Source organism: Camarhynchus parvulus, chromosome 2 (genome assembly GCF_901933205.1).
Source record: "Camarhynchus parvulus chromosome 2, STF_HiC, whole genome shotgun sequence".
Classification (NCBI taxonomy): Eukaryota; Metazoa; Chordata; class Aves; order Passeriformes; family Thraupidae; genus Camarhynchus; species Camarhynchus parvulus.
Window position 1 is genome coordinate 3,464,770 of NC_044572.1, and position 27,537 is coordinate 3,492,306.

The following is a 27,537-nucleotide window of genomic DNA, read 5'->3' on the forward strand; positions in this document are numbered from 1 at the left end:
GATGACTTTCAATTACTCTAATTATTTTAAAAGTCACATCCACTCCCTTGGTAGAAAATTGGAAAATCTGCAGGACAGGGAAGTGTCAATTTGAGGTCAGTAAACCCAAGGAATTACAGGCAACATTCTTGAAGTCTAGAGACTTGAAAACTATCCCTCCAGGAGCTGGGTATTAACAGCTGAGCAACAACAAAAAAAAAATCACTGATTCTGATTTTATTTTAATTTTTTTTACAGCCTCCTTTTTTAAGAACTCTTTCTAATGCCCCATTTGTTATTTGACTGCTCATCCAACCCTCCTGCAAGCTCATGAATGCAAAACCAGCAGGGAAAATAAAAAAGTCACAATGGTTAATGCCTTCAAATCAGTGTTGTCATCATTTTATTTGCCTCTCACAGAAATCATTGCTACTTCCAGAGGGCAAAAAATGTGAACATTTTAATATAAAACAGGGCAACTATTTTTTGCTTTGTTACCTGCTGCTTTGCATTTTTAAGACTGAGATACTTTGTCTAAAGGAAAGTTGTGGTAGATACCCGTGTTTGTTCACAGTGTTGTGAACCACATTTGGGTAGAATATGTGTACTTTTAGATTTTTTTCTCTCCCTGTCATTCATCTTTTGTGCAAATTAGCATAAAAAGCTTAAAAATCTTCAAGACCAGGCTGGACAGGGCTCTGAAAATCTTGGTGTAGTGGAAGTGACTCTGCCCAGGACACCTGACCTTCAAGGTTCCTTCCAACACAAACCATCCTATAATTCTATAAAAACATTGTAACATTTTTACATTTTAACCAGGTGTCCTTCTTTAGCTTCTGCAATAATCCTGACTGGCACCTGAGGTGCCCAGGTGAGGTTACAAGCGTCAGTGCACCAGACAGAGCACCAACACTATTTTCAGGGCTCCCACCACCTTCAGGAGTGTAAAACCCCTGAGTTTCTCAGAAAAAACCCACAGAGACTTAGAGATATGGCAGGAGGAAATCCCACTCTCACTCTGGCACTCTCTGGAAGTCCTTATCCCACCTAACTAACATGGTAACAACCATCTGGGACTTGAAATCCTCATTTTTGTGCCTCTGGGATGTCCTTGAAGTTGGTTGGTACCAAGGCCTCTGTGGTTTGGCCACGCTGATTTTCTCAGATGATTTTTTGTGATACCAGAATCCTGAACCTTCTCTTTGGAACTGTTTTACCCAGTATTACACATCCAAAGACTTTGTTTTTCTGTTTTGAACAGGCTTTTAAGAGGCTGCTATTTTCTCCAGATTGCCCCAGCACCAGCTCCTCCTATTAAAATGGAAAAGCTCCAGCAGCATTAATGCCTTGGTTAGCTGAGTTTTTATCTCCTATGGAGAACATTCCCAGCAGTCCCCAGGCTGTGTTTGTATATAAAATATTTATCTTTTCTTTACACAAATAACAGGGAAGTCTCATGCAACTGTGCACTGTGTTTGAGAAACCTGCAGTCCTACAGAGAGCTTGACTTCACTAACAGGGGTATGAGATGCTACAAATCACCAGGCAGGTAAACTCATTAAAAGCTCTCTCTCATTAAGCCCTGGAATGGAAAAAAAAATTGGTTTGCTTAAAGGGCAGGGACCAATCCAAGCTTTTATGTCTGTGCCTGAGGAGCCTCATGTTTGGGCTGGGCTTAAAAACGTTGAAGGCTGGGAGAGAAACTTGTAGAATATCGTGTCTGAAATACACAGCGCCTCATCTTTTAAAAATAACAGAGGCTGGAAGGTGGATGATTCTATTTGAAGGTAGCCTGGCACTGGAAGTGACAGCCAGGGATGAATAATGGAGGATACAGAGAGTTCTCTGCTCTGCAGCCTCGACACACCCTGAGCAAATTGAGAAATATTCCCCCCCGCAGCAAACAGGGGCTGAGCAAACACTTCAGCTCCTCTCCTCAGCTCTTCATGAATTACTTAACTCTCATCAGATCCAGGTTTCATTCTCTGCTCTGTGAGGTGCTGCCTGCACATCCAAATCTGTGTTTGCCCACCTGACTCTCACTCAGAGATGACACTTCAGTGTTGTTACACAAGAGGCATCGCTTACACCTTCCCTTTTCCATATTTCTCTCTTTTTTTTAAAGAAGAACTTTCTTCCCGGCTGATCAAACATTACACAGAATATTCTGCCACTGGAAACATTTAAGTGTAGCAATATTAAACACGTACCCACAAGAAATTCCAAGCATTAGGTGAAGAAATGCATCAGATGGAATTATTCTGGACAGTTAGAACACCTGCATTGCAGTTACATTTAAAATTCAGTTCATACACCAAGCCAACTTTGTGAGTCATGAAACTCATTGTTTTCTCAAGTACATTTGGAACCAGACAAAGGAATGATGGTTTGGGATCCTTTCTTCTCTATAATTTTATGATGACTTTTGTTAATATGTTCCAACTAAAAAAACCCACAACAGCAGCACATAGCCCAGTGTTATCACAGATGAATGGAATGCAAAGTCAATCAAAATGCCAGTCAGAAAAATCAAAATGCCAAAAAAAAAAGACATCATGGAATCCTAGAAAGGTTTGGGTTGGAAGAGACCTCAAAGACCATCCAGCTCCACCCCCCTGCCATGGACAGGGACTCTTCCCACTATCCCAGGTTGTTTGGAGTTTCATCCAAAGCAAAGAATGGAAATTACTGGGAAGAGCGGAGCCATCGGAAAGAAATAGGTTAAAACCAGCTAAAATAGCAACACAGGTATTTAAATCTAGGAAAGCACTAAAATGGCAGAAAAAAGTAAAGCTCAAGAATTCCTCTAAAGGCCTTGCAGGCATCTTGGTGCCTTCAGTCCTGAGGGGCTCACAGGCTAGGTTAATGCAGAGCAGCCTGTGAAACACATGAAAAACTGAATCACCCTTGACTCTGACAGTTAGAACTGGCTTAAAATGCCAATTTCTTATTATTTCTTAGCATATTATTTTCTTGTTGTCTGGTCAGAGCCTATACTTGAAGCCACCTGGAATTTCCCATTCATACTTGGTTTTCTTTTTGTCTTTTCTTGATTTGTTTATGGATGTGGACATCAGACTGGGGCTTCTGTGGGTAAAAGGGTCTGACCAGATGTGCTTGGAGGAAAGCACTATATAAACAGCTTTCTTCCAGGAACATTGTGAAGTCTAAGATGACTTTCAATTACTCCCAATTATTTTAAAAGTCACATCCACTCCCTTGGTGGAAAATCTGGAAAATCTGCACGAGAGGAAAGTGCCAATTTGAGGTCAGGAGCACAGCACATTACAGATGGTTCACAGGGAAAGGGTGTGCCCCAGTGGAGAGAAATGTGTTACCACAAGAACTGCAAAAGAGTGACAGCAAGGGAAGAAACACAAATAACATTATATCACTCCTGAAATCTGGTCTGTGAAAAGAAATGTAAGGATTTAATGTGAAATGAATACTTATACACAAATTATTGTATAATCTCTGTGGTGGGCTCTGTGTGTGCAAACACACAAATTCATGTGTGTTCAATGGTAAACTTTAATGTCTGGATTCTTGCAAAAGACTGCAGAAAAACCTTATAATCGTAAAAAAGGCCACAAACTTTGCAGAAGCAGCAAAAACAAAGCAGTGTTTTTTCTTATTAGCTCTGGTTTGCTATTTGGTATTTCATTAAGAACTGTTCCTTCCACAAGCTGGAGCTGATCACCAATTATCCAGCTCAGCAACCACAGTGATGTCCTGAAACGTGAGCAATTGAGAATTTGCTGTCCTTCTCCAACTGCCAGGAAGGTCACCCATCTGAGAGCTCCAGAGATTTGTTCATTTATTTCCCTTAATTAAAAACTGTTCACCTCTAAATAACAAGACACCTTTCAAGGGTCTCGAGCCGAGCACTGAAAATCTTGAAATATTGAAGGCTGTTGGCCATTTAACAGAAAAGCCTTTTGTCTTTTGATCATTTAATTATTTTGGTTGCAGTCTGAAAAATATGCTTGCATGGCCAGGAATTCAGCTTTCCAGTCTCTCCCAGGGCAGGATCCATGTCATCAACATTTCTGTGTCCAAAACCAGGATCTAAATTTGAGCTAAACTCCTTTTATAGGCAGGAATCTCACAGTACCTAAATCAGGTTAAATTTGGGGGCTTTTCCCCCTTCTCATTAACTTAGAGGAAGCTCACAGTAGTATTTTTAGAGATGTATTATAAAAATTAAACGTACTCAGTTTTTAATAAGCAATCATTTCTACCTGAGCAGGAAATCTAAGGAAGAGTCACAGGAGCCATGCTCTAGATAAAAATTCCAAGGCCATATATTTGTATTATTTGGATGAACACAACTATGGTACCAATTCCAACCCAATTCTACAGAATTTAGCTGAATTATGCCACATAATTCATGATGTGCAGTGAAATGGACTCTAAATAAGAGCCAAAAGGAAAGAAAATGTATTTTTGTGTGCCAAAGTAAAACCAAGTTCTCTGTGCTGCCTGCTATGCATTGTAGAAGACAGGCCACATAATTGATACACAAAAGCAAAAAAATCTGCAAAAACTGCTAAAAGATGCTCTGGTCACGCCAGCATCACAATAAACAGCTGCCCTTTAAAAATAAAACCAACTAAATGTCATGAATTCTTTCAAATACTGACTATTAAAGTGCACAAAAATGCAAATATTCTGTGTATTAAGCAAGTGTAAAGCATTTGCATGGAAGTTGTAGAAGGCTCTTTAGGGAATGAGCTGGAGGATTGAAATCCTGGTGCTCTTTGTCACTGAATCCCTGTAGCACTGCTCCTGGAGAAGGGCTGAAAAGCACATTTGTGAGCAATGGTTTCACACAGAATTGTGCTGAATGCAACAAGAGGTTATTGCAGGGCTTGTGTACAACTCCTCGCAGCTACAAAGGGGAAAAAAAAATCTTTTTTGAGTGGTTTTGTGGCTGTTATTGAGGAGAGGTGCAGTCACTGTGTGTAGGGACAATGGAGAGGGAGAGTTACAATCCCCAGATGTGTTAACACAGAGTTATTAAAGGAACAGCACGTTGTTTAGCAAGTAAAGGCTTGTGGGGAAAATTAATCCCTGTCATCTTCATAAAGAGTTGAATATCTTCAGAAAGATGATGGATGACTTTAAGTGCCTTTAGTATCTTTAGAGGCCCATTTGTATTGTTTCTTAAAATTGCTCCTCTGAAAATGGAGGCCTCCAAAAGCACTGCCTGGAATGTCTTGAGGTTTAGGTTTCATAGTGGGGGGATGTAGGGAATCTTTAATTTTATCCCTCTGTCTGGAAAAAAGATATTCTTAAACCAATGGATTTGAAACAGAAGAAGCATTATTTTTTTTTCTAATTATGACTTTATTTTATTTTGAATCTTGGTTAAAAACAGTGAACAAATGGCCTCAAGGGATGGACTTGCCCTTCCCAGGATGAGCAATGATCACAGTCCTGATTCATTAACAAAGGAGGCTGGAAAAGTCTTAACCCAAACTATGAGACCACCCAGAAAAATCCAGAGTCAGTGTCAGCAGCAGATCCTTCCCTCTTGGCAAATGCTGGCCTTGAGAACATGGATTTATAACAGAATAATGCAAATAAAATCATTTTTCCTTACCAGAGGAAGCAATATGAGGCTGAAGAAGCAGACCTTCCAGTTGATGGCCATCTTCTCTCCTAATTTTGGACAAGTTTTGCTCATTAACACTGAGATTAGGACTGAAGCACAGGCTCTGCTGATATTTCGAGGTCTTCACATCAAGATCTCTGCAACAAAAAAAGGGAAATTATTATAAATATGTAAACCATGGAGAGAATGAAAAAGAAATGGACAGAAAACAGAGAACCCAACACTTGAACTGCAAGTGGCACTTATTAGAGATCAACCAGGCTTTTGTAGATGTTAAAGGTGGTCTTGGATATCTAATTTAAAGGCAAAGGACTTGGTGTGATCAGTAACTTGTGTCAAAGAAATGCTGGAACAGGTTCTGTGGCTGCAAACACCTAAATTGTACCCAGGGGAGGAGAAAGGGTGGATTATTTAGAACAAGAAAAAAGAACTTTCTGTTTCATCTCTGAAGTTGTGGTTTGCACTTCATGATTTTCAGTAGTGTCTTAAAAGCAAAACTGTCTGGGGGCTTTTTAGGGGTCTGGTTCCCAGTATAGTTTGTCCAGATAACAAATCCATTGCTAGACTTGTTAATAACCTGTTAATAAGCTTGTTAATAACCTGTTAATAGGCTTGTTAGTAACTTTTCTGAGAACTTGGCAGTAGGGGGGTAAAAGAATGAATTGTAGTCTCAGGCTAAGGATTCATCCAGGACATAATCAGGAATTATTTATATGAACAACAATGCCATCCATATCTGTGATTTCCACTGCTTGGCCTCTGCCCTGGAAGAACTGAGGACTGGGGGGAATGTGGTTTAAGATTTGGATTTATTTCTCATTATTCTACTTTGATTTGTAAAGGAATTATTTGTGAAATAACTTTCAGAACCAAAGGACACTGAAGTTTTACACTGACACTCAAGTTTTATACTGCAACACACTGCCAGGACATCAGCATTTAGAAAGGAGAGAGTCTTTCAATTAAAAAATAAAAGAGGAAAATTAATCTCTCTCTAAATTTTGGGAGAACAATGATTCATGAAATTCACTCCAAACTGCTCTGTTTTCTTCTATCCTCACTTGATCAGTCACTCACGCTCCATTCTGGCACTGAATTTAATTACTTAACTGTATTTCTGATGGCTTATCAAATAATGAGCAATTGATAAGATCTCAGCTGAGGAGGACAGCAAACATCCCTGGTGACATTCAGCCGTGAGGACTTGGAATTCCATTAACAGCAGCAAGACAAAACCAGACAGATGCATTAGCAGCCACTGGATTTGAAATGATTTCCTGATCATTTGCACTCCTGTGTGCAGCTCAGGCCAGAAAAGCCAGAGAGGGGTGTGGAGGTTGGATTCTGTCCTTTCCTTCTGTAATGGATCAGGAAATGACCAAAATGCAGTGGAAGGGTGGGAGATGCTTGAGGAAGAGATGGACACATACAGATGCCCTGGGGAAAAGGGGTGACCTTTAGAACACCTTTTTACTTGAACCTGGCAATCCCTAGGTTTGAAAAGTGGAGGGTGGCTGGTTTCTGCCTTGTCTGAGCATCAAAGGAGCCTCTAAAGAGACAACAAGAACATCTGCAAACCATTCCATGGCTTTTCTCTCACATATTGCAGGGAAAATAAAAGACTCTACTTCATTTTTTGCCTTCAAGGTAGTCATGGAAACCTGCACCAAATACTGAGCTGAGGCCTTCATGTCATCCAGGGAGACTGGAGTGTTTATTAGGGAATAAGAGCTACCAGAACTTCTGCCCTGGACCTGCAGCAGAACCTTTTATACTGCTGAGCTGTTCCTGGCATATATATAATACATATATAATCACAGTCCACCTATTACTAATTAAAGGCTACTTATCTCTATCATTAATTAAAGGGTAGTTATCTCCATCACCAATTAAAGCCCAGCTAGTTCCCCAATAACTACTATCACCTATGTTATACCAGAAATATAAACTTTTAAAAATATATAGTATTGATATATCATATCAATACTATATTGATATAATATAGTATTGAGAAAAAGAAATAATTATATCAGCAATTGATATAATTCTCAGTACTGAGAAATAGAAACTCAGTATTGAGAAAAAGAAATAATTATATCAGTATTGGATTTGGAAGGGAAGCTTGAATGATTACATTTTCTTCTGATGTCACTGGTTGATAAATCCCATAATTTCATTACTGATGCTTCATGTGGTTGTTTTATCTGCATCTGCCACTGTAATCAAAATTAGTGAAGTCAGAAGAGCCAGTAACAGAGGGGTTGCACCTTTCAGTTAGGGATAAACAGTTCCTCAAAATAATCTTCAGTTATCTCTGGTGAAACAGAAGGGCTGTAAAATGAGAGACTCTAAAACTCAGCTGATTGTTGCTAAAACAGAGAGGGTTTCAGGGGTTTATTTCAAGCATGGCTGATACACAGGAAGAAAAAGGAAAAAGAACATTGTTCTGGTCACCTAGTGACTTAAGGAAATAATTCATCCCCTCTGAAGGTGAATTTGTCCACTGGAAACACTTCCATTGCCACTGCAGATTCTTTATGAAAGCATCTGAGTTGCTTCAAGGGCAGGCTGGTAAAGCTCTGACAAAACTTGTTCTGCTGCAAGTCCCCACTTCTTTCTCCACCTAAAAAGGTCTCTGGAGGCTGGTGAGGACAATTCCTCCATGAGAAGCCCACAGGTGCACAATCTGATGTCAATAATGAACAAAACCACGCAGTGAGACCTTTCTAGGTACAATGGGACTCTACCAGGGAGGCATAACAAGGGAATAAATAATTCCTCAAAAGGATAAAAAGTCACAATATTAAATATGGGTGAAATTGCTATACAGCATCCCAGAGTGCACCCACTGGATGAATGAAACTGAGGAACTTTTCTGATGAATGAAAGAGGATTTTTTGTGGCTTTCCAAGGCAGCTACAAGCTCTTACTGAGATCTCACCCAAAATAAACCACTTGATCTGCTGGGCTCCTTGCTGTGGTCCTCTGGGACATGTGCCAGAGGTTTGAAAGGAAACCAACACATTTCAAAGCTGACCCACAATGGTTTAGACCAGTGATGATCCAATGGGAATTCATCACTTAATTCATCTCACTTCAATGTCCAGGCTGTCCCATCCTCTTCCTGCCCCATGACCAAGCTCCTGCCCAGGTGAGGAAATCTGAAAGCTCCTGACAACATGCAGGAGAAACTGAGGTTTTGCAGACTGAATACATTTCAGAAAAGTCAACCACCCCATGCACAGTTACTCCAGTGCTTCTTAGAGACATGAAGAACATTTCCCTTTGAAGAATAAACACAGGTGGAGAGTTACTGGGTGCAAAATACATGAACAGGTGATTATGAAATCCTAGAATGGCTTGGGGTTGGAAGGAACCTTAAAGATCACCATTCCAACCTCCTGCCATGGACAGGGCCACCTTCCACTAGAGCAGATTTCTGGCCTTGGACACCACAACCTCTCTGGGCAGCCTGCTCCAGTGCCTCACCAACAACACAGTAAAGAATTTCTTCCTAATACCTAATCTCAATCTACCCTCCTTCAATTTAAGGCCATTCCCCCTTGGACTTTCATGACACAAAAAGTTCCTCTCCAGACTTTTTTTAACCCCCTTTCAGGCCTGGAAGGTGCCCTGAGTTCTCCCCGGAGCCTTCTCTCCTCCGGGATGAACAGTCCCAGCTCTCAGCCTGAATTCACAGAAGAGGTGTTCCAGCCCCCTGACCTGTTCTCCTGAGGGTTGGAACACTTTTCATTATGCACCCAATATTTTTCTATCTTTAGGCTCTCAATAACACACTGCATTTTAGGATTTCCCTCCTATAAGTCCTTAATTGTGGTATTCCAGGTACATAATTTATTAAAAAGGCACAGTGCCCCTTCCTCCTGTTCCTGCTCACCAGCAATGAGCAGAATTAGGAAATCAACCCCTCAGTGACCCAGGACATGTCTCCTAATTTTAGAAATCTGGGAGAGACATCCTCACACATGAGCTCATTGTCAAGTTTCTTTTTTTATCAACACAGAGAAGCAGACATGTGAAGGAAGTGTTTTGTCTGACCTATTTTAACCATCTCCTTTAAACTTCCAGCTCCTCTCCCAGAGTGTAAAGGAATTCTGAGCAGCCAGCTTATTTGTTGACATCTACATTGTGAGTATCCAAATCTGGACAGAATAATCCCACTTCCAGTCTGAAATACATGGATCACCAATATGAATCCCAAAACGGTGGAGTTTCACCTACCACAAAGGATTGAGAAGGAATTGGATTGTTTGGGGTGTCAATAAATTGATGCTGATATATTTAAGGCCACAGAAAAGCTAAAGGAAGATTTAATACCAGAAAACAAGAGCTCTAAAGCTTTCCATGGAAAATACTCCACAAAGAGCAACCCTACTAAGGCAAAGGAAAAGAACATCATGATCTTTCCACTATCTTTAACAAAGTAGTTATTATTTCTTGAAGTTTAAATATTTAGGGTTGATTTTGTTTACCTGCTTTCTAAATTTGCTGAAATTACAGCTTCTTCATGGGGTCACAATAGCCAAGGGTCTGAGTCTACTTTCATTTATAAACCAAGACTTTTATTCTCCATTTATGTACTTAATAGGGAAAGTCCCCCAAGTCCTTGTTCCCACTCACCAAGTCTGTTGTCAATGACAAAACAGGACTCAAAGGGTCATTACATCAGGAGGTCTGAGAGGTGGACTTTCAGAAAGGATTTACTGCTACAAAGGACAAAACCCTTTTCAGCTGCACATGAATGTCATGAGGGTCTCAGGCAAAACTGGCACACCTTTGCCTGAAAGAGCTGTCAACAAAAAAACATGGAATTTTTTCACAGAATGGTCCACAAGGAGGGATGCAGGCTGCCCACTGTTCTAACACGTGAGCTGATGTGGGAATCACAGGCTGAAAAATATCCATTCATGACAGATACATTCAGGCAGACTCTGCTGGTATCCAGTTTTTTTCACTGTGCAGGAAAATTGCTCCTTAAGAAAACAACATTTAAAAGGGAGCTGATACAGTATTAAAGCAATTTTGCATGGATATATTTGAAAGAAATAGATTCAGCTGCTGCCTGGCTTAGGCATTTAAGAATATGCCTAGTTAATGAATATCCAAATCTGTTAGCAATACTCAGTAATAATCCTTTTACTTTCTGGAAGAATAGGATTTTGGTATTTTTTCCTTGCATAAAACTCAGAAAACACCTGTGAATTTTACTAGAACTCCCTTTCTAAAAGTGAAGATAAAGGTGTGATTACAGCAGGAAATTGCAAACTGCAGATGCTGAGACTCTCATATGCAAATGAGAGCTTAGGTGTCCAAATATTTCTATATGAAGTAGAAATATCAATTTCATTTACTTGCACAAGGACTTGTGTAGGAAATCAATCAAAGCAATGTGGTGTTGCAAGAAGAATGGCTGCTAAAGAGGATTCACAGAACTGGGGGCAGGAAGGACCTCTGCAGATTGTCCAGTCCAACAGCAGGTTATTCAAAACCCATTCTCAATCAGTTTCTGAATATCTCAAATGTTGGGACTCAACAATTTATCTGATCAACCTCTTTCAGTATTTGACCATTCTAACAATAACAAAGTGTTATCTTACAGCTGAATTTCCCGTGTGTCTGTGCTTGTTTCCTCTTGTCAGCACAGGGAAGAGCCTGGGTCCATCTCCTTTGCACCCTCTCATCAGGGATTTCTACATATTGATAAAATCCCCCCAAATCTCTTGTTGTAATTCCTCAATAATCTTTGTGGCTCCTCACAGAACCCACTGTGTTCATGCTCTCAGCAGCCCAGCCCTGGACCAGGCACTCCAGGGCTGAGAGAGAGGAATTATCACCTCCCTTGACGTGCTGCCAAGGCTCTTCCTCATGCAGCTGATGATGCTTTCGGATTTCATCGCTGCAAGGGCACTTTGCTGGCTCAGGATCCACTTTGTGTCCACCCAGAGCTTTAGGTCCTTCCCTGTAGAACTGATTCCCAGCAGCTGATTCCCAGCCTGCCCTTGTGCATGGAATTGTTCCTCTCCCAGTGCAGGACTTTGCATGTCTTGTTCTTTTTCATCTTTCTGCCTGTTTTTCAAACCTCTCTGTGCAGGGCTTTGCATGTCTTGTTCTTCTTCATCTTTTGCATGTCTTGTTCTTTTTCATCTTTCTACCTATTTCTCAAACCTCTCTGGTTCCCTCTGAGCAGCAGCACAATCAACCTCTTGGTCTATCAACCACTCTTCTTAAATTTCTGTAACCTTCAACCTTCTTGCAGGTTCCATCATCCTGATCATTGGTGAAGGCATTAACCAGCATTGCCACATCAAAAAGCTCTTTATAGTTCAGCCCAGCCTGCCCAGGCTCTCTCTAAAGTCAGTGGAGATGTAGGTAAGCTCAGGGAGCAATTTCTATATCCTAAATATAGATAGGAGGGAGCTGGTCTAGTGCAAAGTGCCCCTACCATGGCAGGGGCTTGGACTGGATGACTTTTGAAAGGTCCCTTCTCTCAAACCATTCTATGGTTCTCTATTGCACTATGCCTAATTTTGGATGAAGTGATTTACTGCTTTGTAAAAACAATTTTCTTTTCCTCTTTTCCTTTGTTCAGACCTGATGAGGGCAAACACAGAAAATTCCATTCCCAAAGTTTAAGACACCAAAGCATTGATGGTAAGCAAAACAGAGCCCTGGCTTCCCTCTATGTTGTAGCCTTTTCTTTCAGTATTATCTTAGTTTCTTTTATTAACACAGCCCAATAACTCCCATGTATTTTTTACTTCAGTTGTCCCCATTACAATTTTGTTGGAGTGTGGGTTTTTGTTTTTTTTTTTTTTTCCTTTGAGTGGTTTCAATGAAATTGAATTTCCCTGAAGATATGAGCATTATAATTTGTCCTTACAAAGTACACTCTTTATCACTTCTGTATAACCTGACAGCTCCTGCATTTTGTAGTCCTCTAGTTTTATAGAATTTTCCTAACTTATAAAATAAAAAACCTATCTAAAGCTATTCCAAAACAGATTTTAGTAAGTATTGCTCAGCCAGTTCAAGATATTCAAATTTACACTATATGAAGATCTGATTAATTTCTTGAATATCTGCAAATTATCAAAAACTCTTTGAAAGTCCTAATCCTCAATATCTCATTTCTTCCTAGATGTAGTCATAAAGCCCAGCCTTTCCTGAGCTTTGAAAGGTTATGCTCTTCTGGGACATATGTATAAAACTAAACAAGATTTGGCATATTTTTAAAACAAACTCCATTTAAAATGCCTGAATTCCATAAATAAAATAAATTCTCACAATAAAACAATTCTTTTCCTTCATATGCTGCTTCACCAGTACAGATGCGATGAAACATTGAAGGTTAATGACATCTCAATTCTGGATATCTGAGTATTTTGACATTGTAATAACTTTGAATGTCTGTTTGATGGAGGTGCTGCTTCAGGCTCTCTGAAATTCAAGTGGACATGAGTGGATCATGCATCCAGAGGTCAAGATTTTCTAGCTTATCTTTGCAGTGATGGACTCTTGATAGCAGAGGCTATGGAACCCAATTCATCCCTCCCTGGGCACAGAATTGCTTTTCTTGGCAGATTTCCTACATAAGACCATCAATAAAATTCTTGCCTTGATTGGCATTATTTTCCCTATTGCATTATCCATCAGATTCATTGCGCCCTTATGTTATTGATGTCCCCAGAGGCCTGAGGAAATGACAAAACTTCCTAACTAAAGACCACAGACACTCCAATGCAGGGAAATATAACTGCAAACTACCACACATTCAGGAAGCATTAGGCAAAGAAAAAAAAAAATCATGTGAGAAGATTCCCTTTTCACAGCAGATCAATTATCCTTTTTAAGCATCTGTGGTATATGTGATACTTCATTGCTAATATGAAATTAATACTGGGATCATAAAGATAACGATGTGCTGCTCCATTCCAGCAGGGCTTTAAGTGCTGCTTGGCTAGGAATTCAGAATTATTACTCCACAACCAGGAATACACATTCTCTACCCAGCATATCAACGTTTTGCAAGAGCTCCCTGATTAATTTGCTTTCCTTGACTGGTGGTCTGCGTTTCCTTCCTTGGCTGTAGGTGTAAATATTGTTTTTGATGATCACAGGAGGTTGTAAGTGCTGTAACGTGTCCATCAGGGTCTGCTTTGAACCTGCCCAGCACATGTAGAGCAGATATCTCTCCAGAGGTATTTCCAGAGATATTTCCTCTGCCTCTCCAGGCACAGGAAAGAGTAAGAGCAGAGCAGAAAATGCAGCTCTGGACCAAAGCCTTTTATTCCCATTGTCTCTGAGAATCTTCCCAAGTGCAGTACTCGGATAGTACCTTCAAAACAATTCCTTAACTCAATATATTCTGTTTATCAGAGTGGGATGCCACTGTTAACACCCTCAATTAGCCCTTTTGATGTGCTGAGCTGATTATCTTAAGATCAAACTGCCATGATAAAGCCACCATTGCTCCCCAGACCAGAGCCAGGCTCCATGGAAGGTGCTGTCAGCTGTGAGGAAAAGCCAAGGGTATCTTTAAGAAAACATTCCATTTTTTATTTAGCATGGGCAAACTCCATAGGAGTGTCCCTGGAGCTGGTGATGGACTCAAGGACAAGACTCCAGTCTTGGAGCTCCAGCAACAGTGCAGCAAACTCTTATCACCCCTGGGAAACAAGGCTACCCTTCCTGTTTCAGAGCAGGAAAAAGTAATAAAATAGGAAATGGTTTGGAAGGTGGTGAATACAATGAGCGACTGATTGTATTTCCTGATGCCAAAGGAATAAGTACAAGATGTTGTGAAGAAACCAGTCTGACACAATGTTGGTATTGAGAAAAGGGTGCTTGGGAATGTGGGGAAATTGCCAAGCTGTTCAGAGAGGATGATCAAACAATCTTTCTTTGCCTCAGGTGTACAATTCCTTGTCATCTTCCAGTGCAAAGTCAGAGGCATTCTGAACACAACAGCTTGGACTTCAGTGAGCATTCTGAGCTGGCAGTCTGTGGTGAGGGCACAGATGAACATCCACACTCCTTCATCCACTTCTAATCAACATCAAAAGCTTTCATGGGCCAAACTCCAGCCCATCTTGATACAGGGACAGATAAAATGTGTTTCCCAACTTCTCACTGGATAGGGAAAAAGATACCTCTCCTATTGTGATTCCTCAAGCAAATATTGTGAAGGAAATGTAGCCCAGAGCAGGCCTGGGGCTACAGTCCTGTCTCTTCCATCCTTAGGGAGGTGCAAATCCCTTTTTTCTGTTTTAACAGTTTCACTCTTCTCTGCTACACTGAAAGACAAGGTTAAGACACTGCATGAGCACTTGGAAACTGTGTGATTTTTTCCCCTCTACATTTCCTATTGTCCTCCTTTCCTAATGCATTTCTGACAGCCTGGGCTCCCAGCTGTGTCCCATATTGTGCTTAATAAACTCATTACGTTTGGACATTATTAGGACCTTCCACAGCACGTGTTCTTGCAGCACCAGGGATGGAATCCAAGGCACATAAATGTGGCTGTCTGAAAGGGAATCATCTCTATCCACACTGGCTCCTCTCAGCTGATTCCACAGTGGATGGAAAATGAGTAATTGCCCTCAGCAGCGCACGGCTTTGCCTTGCTCCTGGACAATGTGCTACTCATCTTGGCAAACAGAGGGGTAGTAAAGCACAAAATCAGTTTGATTAGCTCAGGAGAGCCTGTGTGGAATAGGCACAGCCCTGAGAACGGCAGAAGTATCAAACTAAAGAGGAAGGAAAGTGATTGAAATCAAAGTCACTGTTGGGTCAAGAGGTTAAGCTGGGAATTGGAAGAACACTTTGGACCATCAGCAGAAAAAAGACTTGAACGTGCCTTCCAGAGAGAGGAGGAAAGTAAAAATAAACTTAGAATTTGGAGAGGACTCCATAAAATGTGAACCAATTTCTCTGACACATGAAGACACTGCAGATACAGATTAATAGCTTCCCAACCACATGGCTCTGCCTCAGAGCTGGATCCCACCTTTCGCCTGAAAGTACAGAGTAAACTCATGTCTCTGCAATGAGGAAAACTTTGATGAGGAAAATTGCATCCCTGGAGGTGTTTCAAGGGCGTATGGATGTGGCACTTGAGTACAGGCTTTAGTGATGAACCTGTGATGCTGAGTTAAGGGCTGGATTCAATGATCTTGGAGGTCTTTTCCAGACTAAAAGATTCTATGATTCTTAAAGCTCTGACACAAGTTGCAGTCATAGCCTGACACAGAAAGGAGTCTAGAGAAAATATTGTCTAGAGAAAAGAGTTCAGAGAAAAATTTTCCTTTCCTTTCCTTTCCTTTCCTTTCCTTTCCTTTCCTTTCCTTTCCTTTCCTTTTCCTTTCCTTTCCTTTCCTTTCCTTTTCCTTTTCTTTCCTTTCCTTTCCTTTCCTTTTCCTTTCCTTTCCTTTCCTTTTCCTTTCCCTTTCCTTTCCTTTCCTTTCCTTTTCCTTTCCTTTCCTTTCCTTTCCTTTCCTTTCCTTTCCTTTCCTTTCCTTTCCTTTCCTTTCCTTTCCTTTCCTTTCCTTTCCTTTCCTTTCCTTTCCTTTCCTTTCCTTTCCTTTTTCCTTCCACCTTTCCTTCCTCTAGATAATGTAAATATTCAGCTTAATTCATACACCCCCCCTTTCACTATTATTATGAATAAAGTACCTTTACCACTTCTAGAAAAAAAAGGCAAATATAAATGAATAGAAGTGATTCATTTCCATGCAATCATCTTTTCAGCCAGTGATTAAGACTACCTCTATATTTATCTTCATTATCTGCTCATGGATCTCCATAGGAGAGTTCTAGAAGATGAGCTGGCCCTATGGTGCTCTATAGGGCGGCAGAATATGGCCCTAAGGTCAGAACTATGCAGGACCAAAACAATTTCATATGAACACACACAGACATGCAAGTACATGCAGAACCCATTGGCCAATAAATGATGTGTTCTCTTACTTTATCAATTCTAGAGGTGGTCAAAAAACCCCCAAAACAAACTCATCAAAACACAACTAGAAGATGTCAGATGTATCCATTATAGCACTGTTTATACTTCCATCAAATTCCAAGCTACTACAGCAGCAATCTTATCTACAGATCCTGTGTGAACAGGAGACAATGGAAACTAAAAAAAATGGGTAATTTTCCTCTCTTGGATGTGTCTGGTGGAGTGAAAGCTGGAAATCCTGATTATAGATATCAAGCTATCTGATGAGGAAGTTTATAATTGACAGGATGGCCATCGGATCAGACTCAACCCAGCTTGCTATGATTCACATTTTCTCTTAGGTATCGTGTGGAACTGGAATATCCCCTGTGGCCCAGAAAACAATCAAAGCACTGTTCCTTTCCACTGGATAGCTTTGTCATTTTATGGTCATGCATCCCAGTAAAACCCAGGATATAAACACGTAAATGTAATCAAGCTGAAACCCCTTCTTCTCCAACGTGCCCACTGCTCAGTTTGAAATAGGTTGACTCACGTCTCAAAGACACAGTGAAAATGCCTCCTTTCCCCTGGGGGGTCCTTCAGAGCCCTGGGTGAGAGTTATCTCATTAAAATGTGTACCTCTAAACCTGAGATAATTTCCACAGATTTCCTTGTATAGCCCCTGAGATGTAATCAGCACATCCCATAGAGTCCACAGCGTATGTTAGATTATCCTAAATTATGTATTTCAAAGCAACAGATTAATTACATCCTATTTCTCTATATTTTCTATCAGGAGGAAGGGACAGAAAGAGAAGGATTTGAGAAACAACATTAAAAGATTCAGTCCAAACATTAAAAGTTGCCAAAGCCACACTCAGCTGATGAGTAGCATCTTACAGTGGGCAGCAAATTAAGGTTAAATGATGTGTTTAGCAACAGTTTTTTTCTTGTTGCTCCAACCTCCTCCCCTTTACTTTCCTCACATTAGATCAAGTGTAAATTCTGTTCTGGTCTTCATATGCACTCACCTTGAGCTTAATATATGTAATTTAAGCTCAGTTGAAATGACACTGAAAAAATGTGATCATCACCATGTGCCTTTAAGGCACGTCAGGTAATGAAGGTCTGATCCTTCAGAAACTCTTCAGGACAAAGGATTTTAGCCAAAGATTTCACAATTTCATCATGGTGTATAATTTATCAGTTCTACATTATTCCCCTATTTCCTTGGGTATTCTGTGGAGAGGGTTTCTTCTAAGCTCTTGGAATAACTACAAGAACAGTGCTGCAGACAGGGACAACTTCCCAGGCTGATTTCTCATGGAAACACAGGTCAGCATTTGACAAAAACTTTTAAAAACTATCAAAATGCTTCCTAATATCCAATCTAAAGAAAACCAACCTAAGAAAGAGAGCTTAATTGATCTCCAGCACTGGGAGATCCACTTCAGCAGCCTCCAAAGGATGCAATTTATTAAGACAAGAAACCCAGCTGTCCCAAAGCCCTCGTTTCTGCAGGCTGCATTATTGATGACCCTCATGGCTGCAGATGGCACTGAGCAACATTCAAGTGGCCTCCTTGGGCTTCCTCATCCAAATTGAGGATTAAAGAAAAGATTAAAGGTGGACCAGGACCAGAAAATAAAGGATAAACCATCAATGGTATGTGACAGTCAGCTGGCAAAACCTGGGGCAAATTTGAATGGTTTATCTGGGCTTTGGCTGGCCTTGGAAATATCTTTGTGTTTAAACATGGAAGCAAGTACTAGGAATTAGGTACTGGTAGCACAGAACAGCTTTGAGTTATCTTCACAACATTTTCTGGTTCAGGCATCTCAGTCTTTTCTTGTTGTTCCCTGGGAATGTATTCTGCACCAAAGACTAGCTTTTCTTGTAAGGCACCACTCCAACAAAACACCCAAAACCAACGAACCAATCAAATGACAAAGAAAACCCAAACAAAAAAGACCACCAAAAAAAAAAAACCACAAACAACCAAAACCCCAAAAAACCCCACCCTAAACCAAACAAACCCCAACCAAATCCTCCACGTGCAAAAGAAAAGGTGAATCTGCATTTTATGGTACTTCCTCCCTCATATCCCAGAGTTCACTTCTGTCCCTGGAGTTGGTTGCCAGCTGCAGCAAATGAGGCATGGGATGAGTTTGTATGTTTTTCTGAAAGATGTAACTCACTGGGGAAAGCAGGGTAGGGACACAGAAAGGAAGGGAAGAGAATGATCTTCTCTCAGCAAATAAAACGAAATGTGTGATAACCTGGAGTTAGCACAGTGGGAGCCTCTTTTGGACAAGCAGAATAAATTTTGTGCTGGAGTCTGTATAGGATGGTGCACAGAGGACTCTCCAGGGCACAGCTTGGCTGCCATTAGACACGTCCAGAGAATTGGGTATTTTATTGAAGATTGTTTTATTCAGAAACAGCCAAAATGAAAATGCTGTGTGAGACAGAGAATAATTTTTCCAGTAATACTTTGCACATTTTGGGGGTGTGTAGGTCTCCCACTTAGATGAAACCAAAATGTTGTGGCATGGATTTAGATGCCTTTTGGATTGTTTAATTCTATCCAGCACGGCTTGACTCTAATTGATCACAAAATCTTCCTTGATGGACAATAATCACAGGTTCTATAAAAATAATTCTGGCTCATGTTCTGCAAAGGAGTGTGGTATTCTGTGTTATCATCAAGTCAGCAATGAAAATAATGGCAGTTTTAAAATCAAAATAATGTAGGATAACATGAAAACAACTCTTCCAAAAAGCAAAAGCAAATTAATAAACAAATCTCAAACCCAAACCAGGACATTAGGGCTTACAGGTCATAAATAAGCAGGTAAATAAAACCTAATAGTTATTCAGAGACAGTCATCCAGCTCCAGTCCAAAAGGCCATGATTAGCATCTCTCTAAAATGGAAATTAATGTGTTTTTCTCTTTCTCCTGCCTTTTTAAGGCATTTCCCAAAGCAAAGCAAACGCCCCAGCTTGCTCCCACACATAGAGGCCTCCTCAAGGCAATCTTCATCTCTGAAGACAAAAGCAACAACTTCTGCAGAGTGCCTTGAGTGAGAAAGGAGGACATTGAGTACTTCACACCAAGGGAACCTCAGTATTACAGATCCACACAGCATTAATTTAGCTCCAGGTACCTGCTGTACCTCCTCTGATCACCAGCAAAGGGAATAACACCAAAGTCTCTTTTTTTACTCTGTCACAGTGTTTTTCTTTTCAACTACTTTTAAGTTAATGGTGTTTGCTTGCATTAGCTGAGAGGAAATTGAAATTTCTTCGTTAGAAGATGTGAAATCTTTCCTTCTGCTGACCCTCTGTAGAAATGAGGTGTCCACCATTGGGTACAAATCCCATAGGGAAGCTTCAAATAACTCAAGGGGGCCATAGACAGCCCTGTCACCAGCTCTGGCTGTGCTAGAAGGGACATTACCCCCAGTCAGCCTGGAGACACCAATCTGTGCTGTACTGCTTCCTGACCCCATCAAGCTCCTTGAAGGATCACTGCCTGACCCAGTGTCTTAGGCTGAAGATATCAGTGGGGGTGTGTATTCTATTGCCATCTGTCAGAGGTGGGGCAGTTATCTTTTGTTAACTGGGCAGTTTTTGTTTCTCTCTTCCAACCAATCCTCCTTTATCTCTTCCAAAGTTTTTTTCTTTCTCTCTTCCAACCAATCCTCCCTCCAGGAGATCTCTGCTGTCCATGGCCAGTGAGTGTCCCTGCAGGGCTGATCCAATTCCAGCATCCCATGGGGAGATGCTGCGCCCAGGGGAGGAGCCAAGCATTCCTACCTGGATCCAATCTGAGCCTGGAGCAGCACAGCAGCCTTTGCCCACTGCATTGCCAGAGGAGCAGCTTTCTGCTGCCCTGCATTGCCAGAGGGAGCCCAGGCCCATCTGCAGCAGCCCTGGAGCTGCAGAGGAAAACTCCCCCCTTGTGCAGGATCCCTGCTCCAGCAGCAGCACAGCTGGCACTGCAGGAGGGCTGAGCCCCCATGGGATGGGGCTGTGCCACCCCCTGACACACAGGGGGGCAGCTCCTCTTCTGACTCTAGCAGTGGGGGTTTTTTTTGTTTGCTTGTACTATTGCATTTGTATTTTTATTTTTCCTAGTAAAGAACTGTTATTCCTATTCCCATATCTTTTCCTGAGAGCCTTCAGAGTGAGGGGGTTTACATTTTCCATTTCAAGGGAGACTCCTGCCTTCCTTAGCAGACACCCGTCTTTTCAAACCAAGACCCCCAGGTTACTCCAGGCAAGATGGTTTAATTATTGGGTTGATTTAGATTGGATATGAGGAAGAAATTCTTTAGTCAAAGGGTGCTGAGGCCCTGGCACAGGGTGCCCAGAGCAGCTGTGGCTGCCTCTGGATCCCTGGCAGTGTCCAAGGCCAGGTTCAATCGGGCTTGGAGCAGCCTGGGACAGTGGAAGGTGACCCTGCCTATGGCAGGAGGCGGAACTGGATGATCTTTGAGGTCCCTTCCAACCCAAAACATTCTGTGATTCTATGCTTTTGTGATTCTATGAAATAATAAATCTTTGCCAGCCAAGGCCAGTGAGATACAATCAGGTCAGGGAACTCTCCTCAGCAGCTCAGTGGGGAGATTCAAGAGGTCATGATGAGATGGTGCAGCTGGCTGGAGGTTCTGGAGTCTTCAGGGAGCTGCAAAACTTCATGACTTCACATTCAAAACTGATAGACTCGAGTTTTTCCTATGATCCTGTGGGATTTTTTACGCCTTTTTTTCTTCTATGTGCTACTTCCTACTCTTGATGTTTATGATTTTAACCCTCAAACAGCAAGCAGATTCATTTTGTCATTCTTAACAGAGCTGGGTCTCAGCAATGCATATATTCTAATTCTCTGACTGGAAACATTTTCCAGTAATAAAATATGCAACAAATTCTCCTGCTCTTTAATCTGCCATTTAATCGATGTGTTCACATCATGCTCAGTAAATGGTGCACTGTCAGTTTAATTTGTTCTACTCTTGTTGTGCTACTTGTTTTCACCCCTCCTTGCTTCTCCCCTCCCCAGTACATAACCAACGTATCATTTTGCATCCCATGTGGGATTTCTCTGCTTTAACCTAGTAAATCTTTTAATTCCTAATTCAGTATTCTGCTCTAATAGATTCACCCATGAAAAGAGCCTGAAGGGCTGGAGCTAAGAAAAATCACTTTCATTTTCTCAGATGCTATCGAGTGGTTTAATGTAAAATACACATGCAGTGCACAGTTTGTGATCCCAGATTTTATCGGCCACGTGTTGCAGGGCTGAGTCAAACCTGATCAGGTTTTTGATGAAGGGATAAAGATTCAAGTCTAGGCTGGAACCACTTAATAATGGTGAGATACTGAAGAAAATGCAGTTGCATAACAGCAAGGAACAGTTCACAAGAGAGACTGAAATTTGGCTCCAAAGCACTGGTGTGAAATGTGGATACCAGCACAAGCTGTCCAAAGCAGAACTTAGAACTTAATCAACCTTGCAGCTTCATTAATAGGGATCTCCATTTAAATTAATGATCCAAATGAAAGTGTTAAAATAGCAAATGGACAATCTATATTTAACCATAAATGCTATTTCTGTTTGTCATTTACATTTTTAGCCTTTGTTTTCCCCACCCTGAAAAAAGGTTGATGATAACTGAGTTGGAAGACAGAATTTGGCAATTTTTTTTAATAACTAGGGAAGGTATTTCAGGAATATTTTAAGGCTATACATTTTAATTTCTATTTTTTCATTGATTTTTCCATATTGGACCATGCCATATAGTTCATTCTTATTTAGTTTCTAGCAATTCATAATTTAATTAAGAATTACCGTCTAAGAATTGAACGGAAATTAAAAGCACATTTGGAAATGCACACACACGATGTTCTAAGCCTCCCTGCCCTGACTGAGGAAGGGAAAACAAAGTTGCTCATGACATTGTAATTTATTGAGAATTATGTGATGCTCTGAACAAAGAAAGAATTGTGGTGTTAGTGAATTGACTGTACTGCTCCTGGACAAAGAGTTCTTCCCAGTTAATTATTAGCATTTAAATTAAAAGCTGAGATATTTTAGTCTCTTTCTGCTGTTAATAAAAGGAGCCTGACACCTCCGTGGCATGAATCATATTTTGACTTCAGTCACTCTTTGGTCTCTTTGGTTAAAGATGAAGCCTGTACTGACTGCCCTTCTAATTCAGAAATAACAGAGTTTGTACTTTTTTTGTACTGCCTCAGTTTCACAACACGTCATGACCTCTAAATGTTCTCCCAGCTTCCAGATTGTGTCTTTTCATGAGAGTTTCAGTCAGCCTTGATTTCTTGGAAATCAAAACTTAATTCCTGTGAGTGTGCTCAGGATTAATTGACAGGATGAAGAGCAGTGTTCACCCTGCATGGTTTCCTCAGAAAAGACTGAAAAATTGGTCATATTGCTATGACAGTCCCACTTTTCAGCTCATTCCAGGTCACTCTCTTGCAAGGACATCCCATCCCTGGAAGTGTCCAAGGCCAGGTTGGACAGGGCTTGGAGACAGTGGGATAATGGGACATGTCCATGCCCGTGGCAGGGGTTTGGCATGAGATTAACTTTAAGGTCCCCTTCAACCCAAACCATTCTGGAATTCTGTGGTATCTTCCTCCCTCCACCCTGCTGACCATATTGCAACTTTATTCTTTTTCAAAATTTACTGTGGATGTTGAATAATACGGAGGTTGATTACTTTTGTTAATATTTGTGCCTTAAGCACGATTTTGTGTTGTTTTTCTATTTCACTTTCTTAATTCTTCCTCTTACAAGCCTAGTTTTGGGGTTGGTGAGTCCCTTCCACGGCAGTGGGATTGGCTTTAAGGAGTGTCCACCCTCCACGACCCCCAGCACTGATGTCACAGGGATAACCTCCCATCTTGCTACCATGTACTGGACATACTGAAACTCCTGAAAGATCTGTCCCTTCAGCTCCCAGGGTGTCTGTGGATTTACAAATGCCAACAGCTTTAAGACAGATCCCTATGACACACGAAAATTCTGATATGTCAAGGTGAGCTACAAAAAGAGAGAAGAAAGACAACAGAGTAAAGAAAAAAAAAACCCTTTCTGAAGAGAAGTGCCAGTTGTACTCTGACTTCTGAATACCTCCAAAGCACTAAAAACAGACATGAAGAAAATGCTTTAAAATTGCTCTTGTTGTTATTGTCACTAAGGAAACAACTTCCCAGGAATCTGCAAGTTGAGTATACAGGCTCTCTGATGTGCGGCCAGCTCTCTCTTCCAGCACACTTCCCAATCTCTGGCAAATCAGGTCTGTCCACCAAGGGAGATCTCTCCTGCCCTGTCTCAGCTGAGGGTTTGAACTCTGATGCTCCATAATCCAGACTTGCCACAACACACAATATCAAAGCACAGAGCCACAACTAAACTGAGGGATTTTGCCTTAAGATACTTCTGCAATCCAACAGCACTGCCAGGAGAGCTAGAATAGCACAGGAGCTGGGGAATGTGGGAGGCACGAGGCAGAATTTTTTCTGTCTGTTCATTTGGGGCGTTTTTTTCAGCCACACTTCACACACCCCCACACACAGTGACTGAGATGTGTGCTGGGTTTGGATTGAGGCAAATGGGTTTGTAGAAATTGTTTAACCTCTTCAGCCCTTCAAGCAGCGTGGCCATCTGCACACTGCCTGTTGGGAATGATGAACAAGATCGGAGCATCTCTGATTTGAGCCCAGGCATTGTAAAGGAGAATCTCAGCTGACCTGCAAACCCATTCAACATGCAAATTATTTATCATTCATTTAATAATAATTTAGTAACAGTTTAGTGACCAAATTCCCAGAGTTTAGGATGTTCCCTAGTGGTGTTCCATTACCCAGCATCAGCACAGCCAATGTTTTCCTGAGTTGTAGAGTCTCTCATATCCCAAAAAACTTGATAACAAATTCTGCTGGAATACATTCCAACAGGAGATGCAAGCAGATATTCCCTGTCACCAGTTCTGCTGCAGACTAAGGAGCAAACAGTGGCTAAATTAATTGAAATGAGACAGCACAGAGCAGGCAGCAACTAAGGAAGAGAATATTTTTTTTAATTACTGGAGACTAGGCCAAGATGTAAAGAAAAATGGTAAAATAGAATCTGTGTAAAGGCTTCACTAATATAAAATCATTTCAGAGCATTTGAAGTTTGAAAATATTTTCTCATTACCATGGACAGGTGTCCATGTCAGATCTGACTTCAAAGGCCCCTTGGAGGACTAAAGCACTTTTATCCACGAACCACAACAGGTCTTTGTAGACAAGTTTATTTCTAGATTGTCTTTATCTTCTTGCAGTCTCTAGTCTTCTATTCCCCTTCTCCTTGAGTAAAAGGGTAATCTGGCTCTCTTTAGCTCTCATTTCTGAGCTGTGTAAACCAAAAGTGCTTAAAAGATCCAAAAGCAAAGCTGTTCTGTCCAAGCCAACAGCTGGACCTCAGTGAATCCATCTGCCAATGGCAACAAATCAATAACCACAGAGCAATCCCCTACCAGGGTAAAAATCTCCTGTGCAGCCAGCAATGAGCCTTTGCTTCTATGTTAAACTCATCACCCACCTTTGGACCAGAAGTGACTTCTCAGCTACCTCTTTGTGAACATGAGGGAGCTCAAGGAGTAGCCAACAATCACCAGTGGTGGTTTCATAGCAGAAGCAAGAAAATGCCTTTAATATTGCAACTGCAACGTGAAATACACCAGGTTTGGAACCTTGAGGTCAAGTAATGCCTTTGCCATCACTCTTGTTCATTCTGCTTCACTGCTTCACCACCAACCAGAACAGCCTTATCCCAAGTGCCTGTGAAAACAATCTCTGGGCCATGAAGTTTGAAACTCCTATTTGCCTTCATTTAAATACCTTCATGCTTTCATTAAATGCCTTATTTAGATATTGCATAGAGAGTTTGGAGATCAGATTCTCCCAGGCTGCTGCAGATTCTTGCTGTTCCCCTCCCTTCAGAGCCCTGTAAATGATTATCTGCCTTCCTCACCATTTCCAGTCTCATTGGTATTCATGCCAGTGCTGTCAAGCAAAAGCACCTCTGCTGAAGAGATCTTAATGAAAACAGTTTTCCCTCATCTAGGGAGATTCATTTCATCTCGAGAAGACAACAGAAATTTCTGTCACTGTGCAGCGTGGAGATAAAAAAAGGCACATATGCAAAACCCAAGCAATAGAAAAATGTTTGGCGACGAGTCTGTGCCTGTCTGAGCACACAAGAACTCTCTGACGTGAGTTTTCCTCAGATAATTCCTTAACTACCAATTTAGGATAATGACAGCGACACTTTTAAGAAGTCTTTTGGGAGAACAGTAAGTATTCACTTTTTAATTCTATAAACTCCTGAAGGAAATGTTTTGATCTCTTTTTTTTTTACTTCAAATCTATTAACCCTATGTCCCATCCTTGACATGGAAAGCCTTTGTTTTGTAAATCTATAAGGGGAGTTAAGAGAGTGTTTTACGAATCAAAGTGGATTTTCCTGCAGTAGTTTCAGATGTGTACTTTGTGGAAGTTTATAGATAACCAAGTCATCCCAGACTCCTGCAATGGACAGCGTCAAGGGGAAGGGGGGTAAAGCTATTATGCAGCACAAGACATCTGATTTATTTAAAATTTTTACTTCAGGAAAAAAAATAATTATTTGAACTTTATATTCTTATACTCTGTAGATATAGTGTAGAATTTGTGTTTATGTAGATGCAATGGAGAGAGTCTATTTACAAAGGGCACGTAGTGCCAGGACAAGGGGGAATGATTCTAAATGGAATGAAAGCAGGTTTAGAGTGGATATCAGGAAGACATTGTTCCCTTGAAGGTGCTGAGGTGCTGGAACAGGTTTCCCAAAGAAATTGTGGATGCCCCATCCCTGGAAGTGCCCAAGGCCAGGCTGGATGGGGCTTGGAGCAACCTGGGATAGTGGAATTTGTCCCTGCCTGTGGCAGGGGGTGGAAGGGGATGATCTTCAAGGTTTCTTCCAATCCAAAGCATTCTATGATTCCATGACAATGATGTATTGTATAATTTACTCCAAGTGTACCTCTCCTGGTGCCTCACACAGGGTGTAGTGATTTTGCAATGGAATTCCATTGCTACTGGAGCAGCACGTTGAATAAGTCCCCAAATAAACAAACAAGTTTCACTGCTTTGACTGATTCCTTTAAATGATTTATTTAAAAAAAATAAAGAACGTCAGTAGAATATTTGCTGAGAGACATATTAAGAACTTGGGGTCATGTCTTGTTTATCCCATGGTATTGTTGAAAGGCCAAGTTGCAACAAGCAGGACAAACATACCTGACAAACATTTCAGCACTGCTGACATTAACAATGGGCTTCCTTCCCTGAGCTCATTGCACAACATCGAGTAGGAGCTCTTCCAGAGCTGCTCACAGGAAACTCAGGGGAAAAAACAAAACAGCAGATGGAGAAAGGTGTAGGTCACACTGTGCTACTCCTGCTTTGTGCTGTAGTTCATGGGTCACTGCAGCCAGCAGTCTGCTGACAGAGGCAATAAGGAATAAAGTGTGGGATTCTGTAGAAGATTTTATAAAACTAGTTTTGAAAATACAGAGCTTCCAGCCATGGAGATCATGGTGATGCTGGCTGAAGTCAGGGTAAGAACAGCCTGAATCCCAGCTGGATAAAGAGGGAGCACAGCAAGAAAGGGTAGAGGATGATGATAGCAGAGAGGGGAGTGGAAGGCACTGGGAAGAATGTGCATTGTTTTATTCTTTTGCACATTTCATTATTAAATGGAGTGTCAAATCACTGTGGTTCCTTTTGCTGAGAGTGAAGGAGTTTATGTCTTTCTTAGAGATGAGAACTTTGTTGAAGGCTCAGTCCAGCTTTAGATAGTGTCAATATTACCTGTCCAATTTAGAGCACATTAGTACTTTTTTCTTTCTTCATGCTCCCTTGCAT

At 41.1% G+C, this 27,537-nt stretch overlaps 1 protein-coding gene across 5 annotated transcripts in view; it reads right to left on the minus strand.

Moving 5' to 3' along the window:
- Nucleotides 1-27,537, minus strand: part of ADCYAP1R1 (ADCYAP receptor type I) — a 147,357-nt gene that overhangs the window by 109,106 nt on the left and 10,714 nt on the right. For all 5 annotated transcript variants that reach the window (XM_030943055.1, XM_030943058.1, XM_030943057.1 and 2 more), the window contains one exon: nt 5,585-5,733. In XM_030943055.1, the coding sequence (XP_030798915.1) occupies nt 5,585-5,668 (84 nt within the window). In that variant the 5' untranslated portion in view covers nt 5,669-5,733. The remainder of the gene's footprint in view (nt 1-5,584; nt 5,734-27,537) is intronic.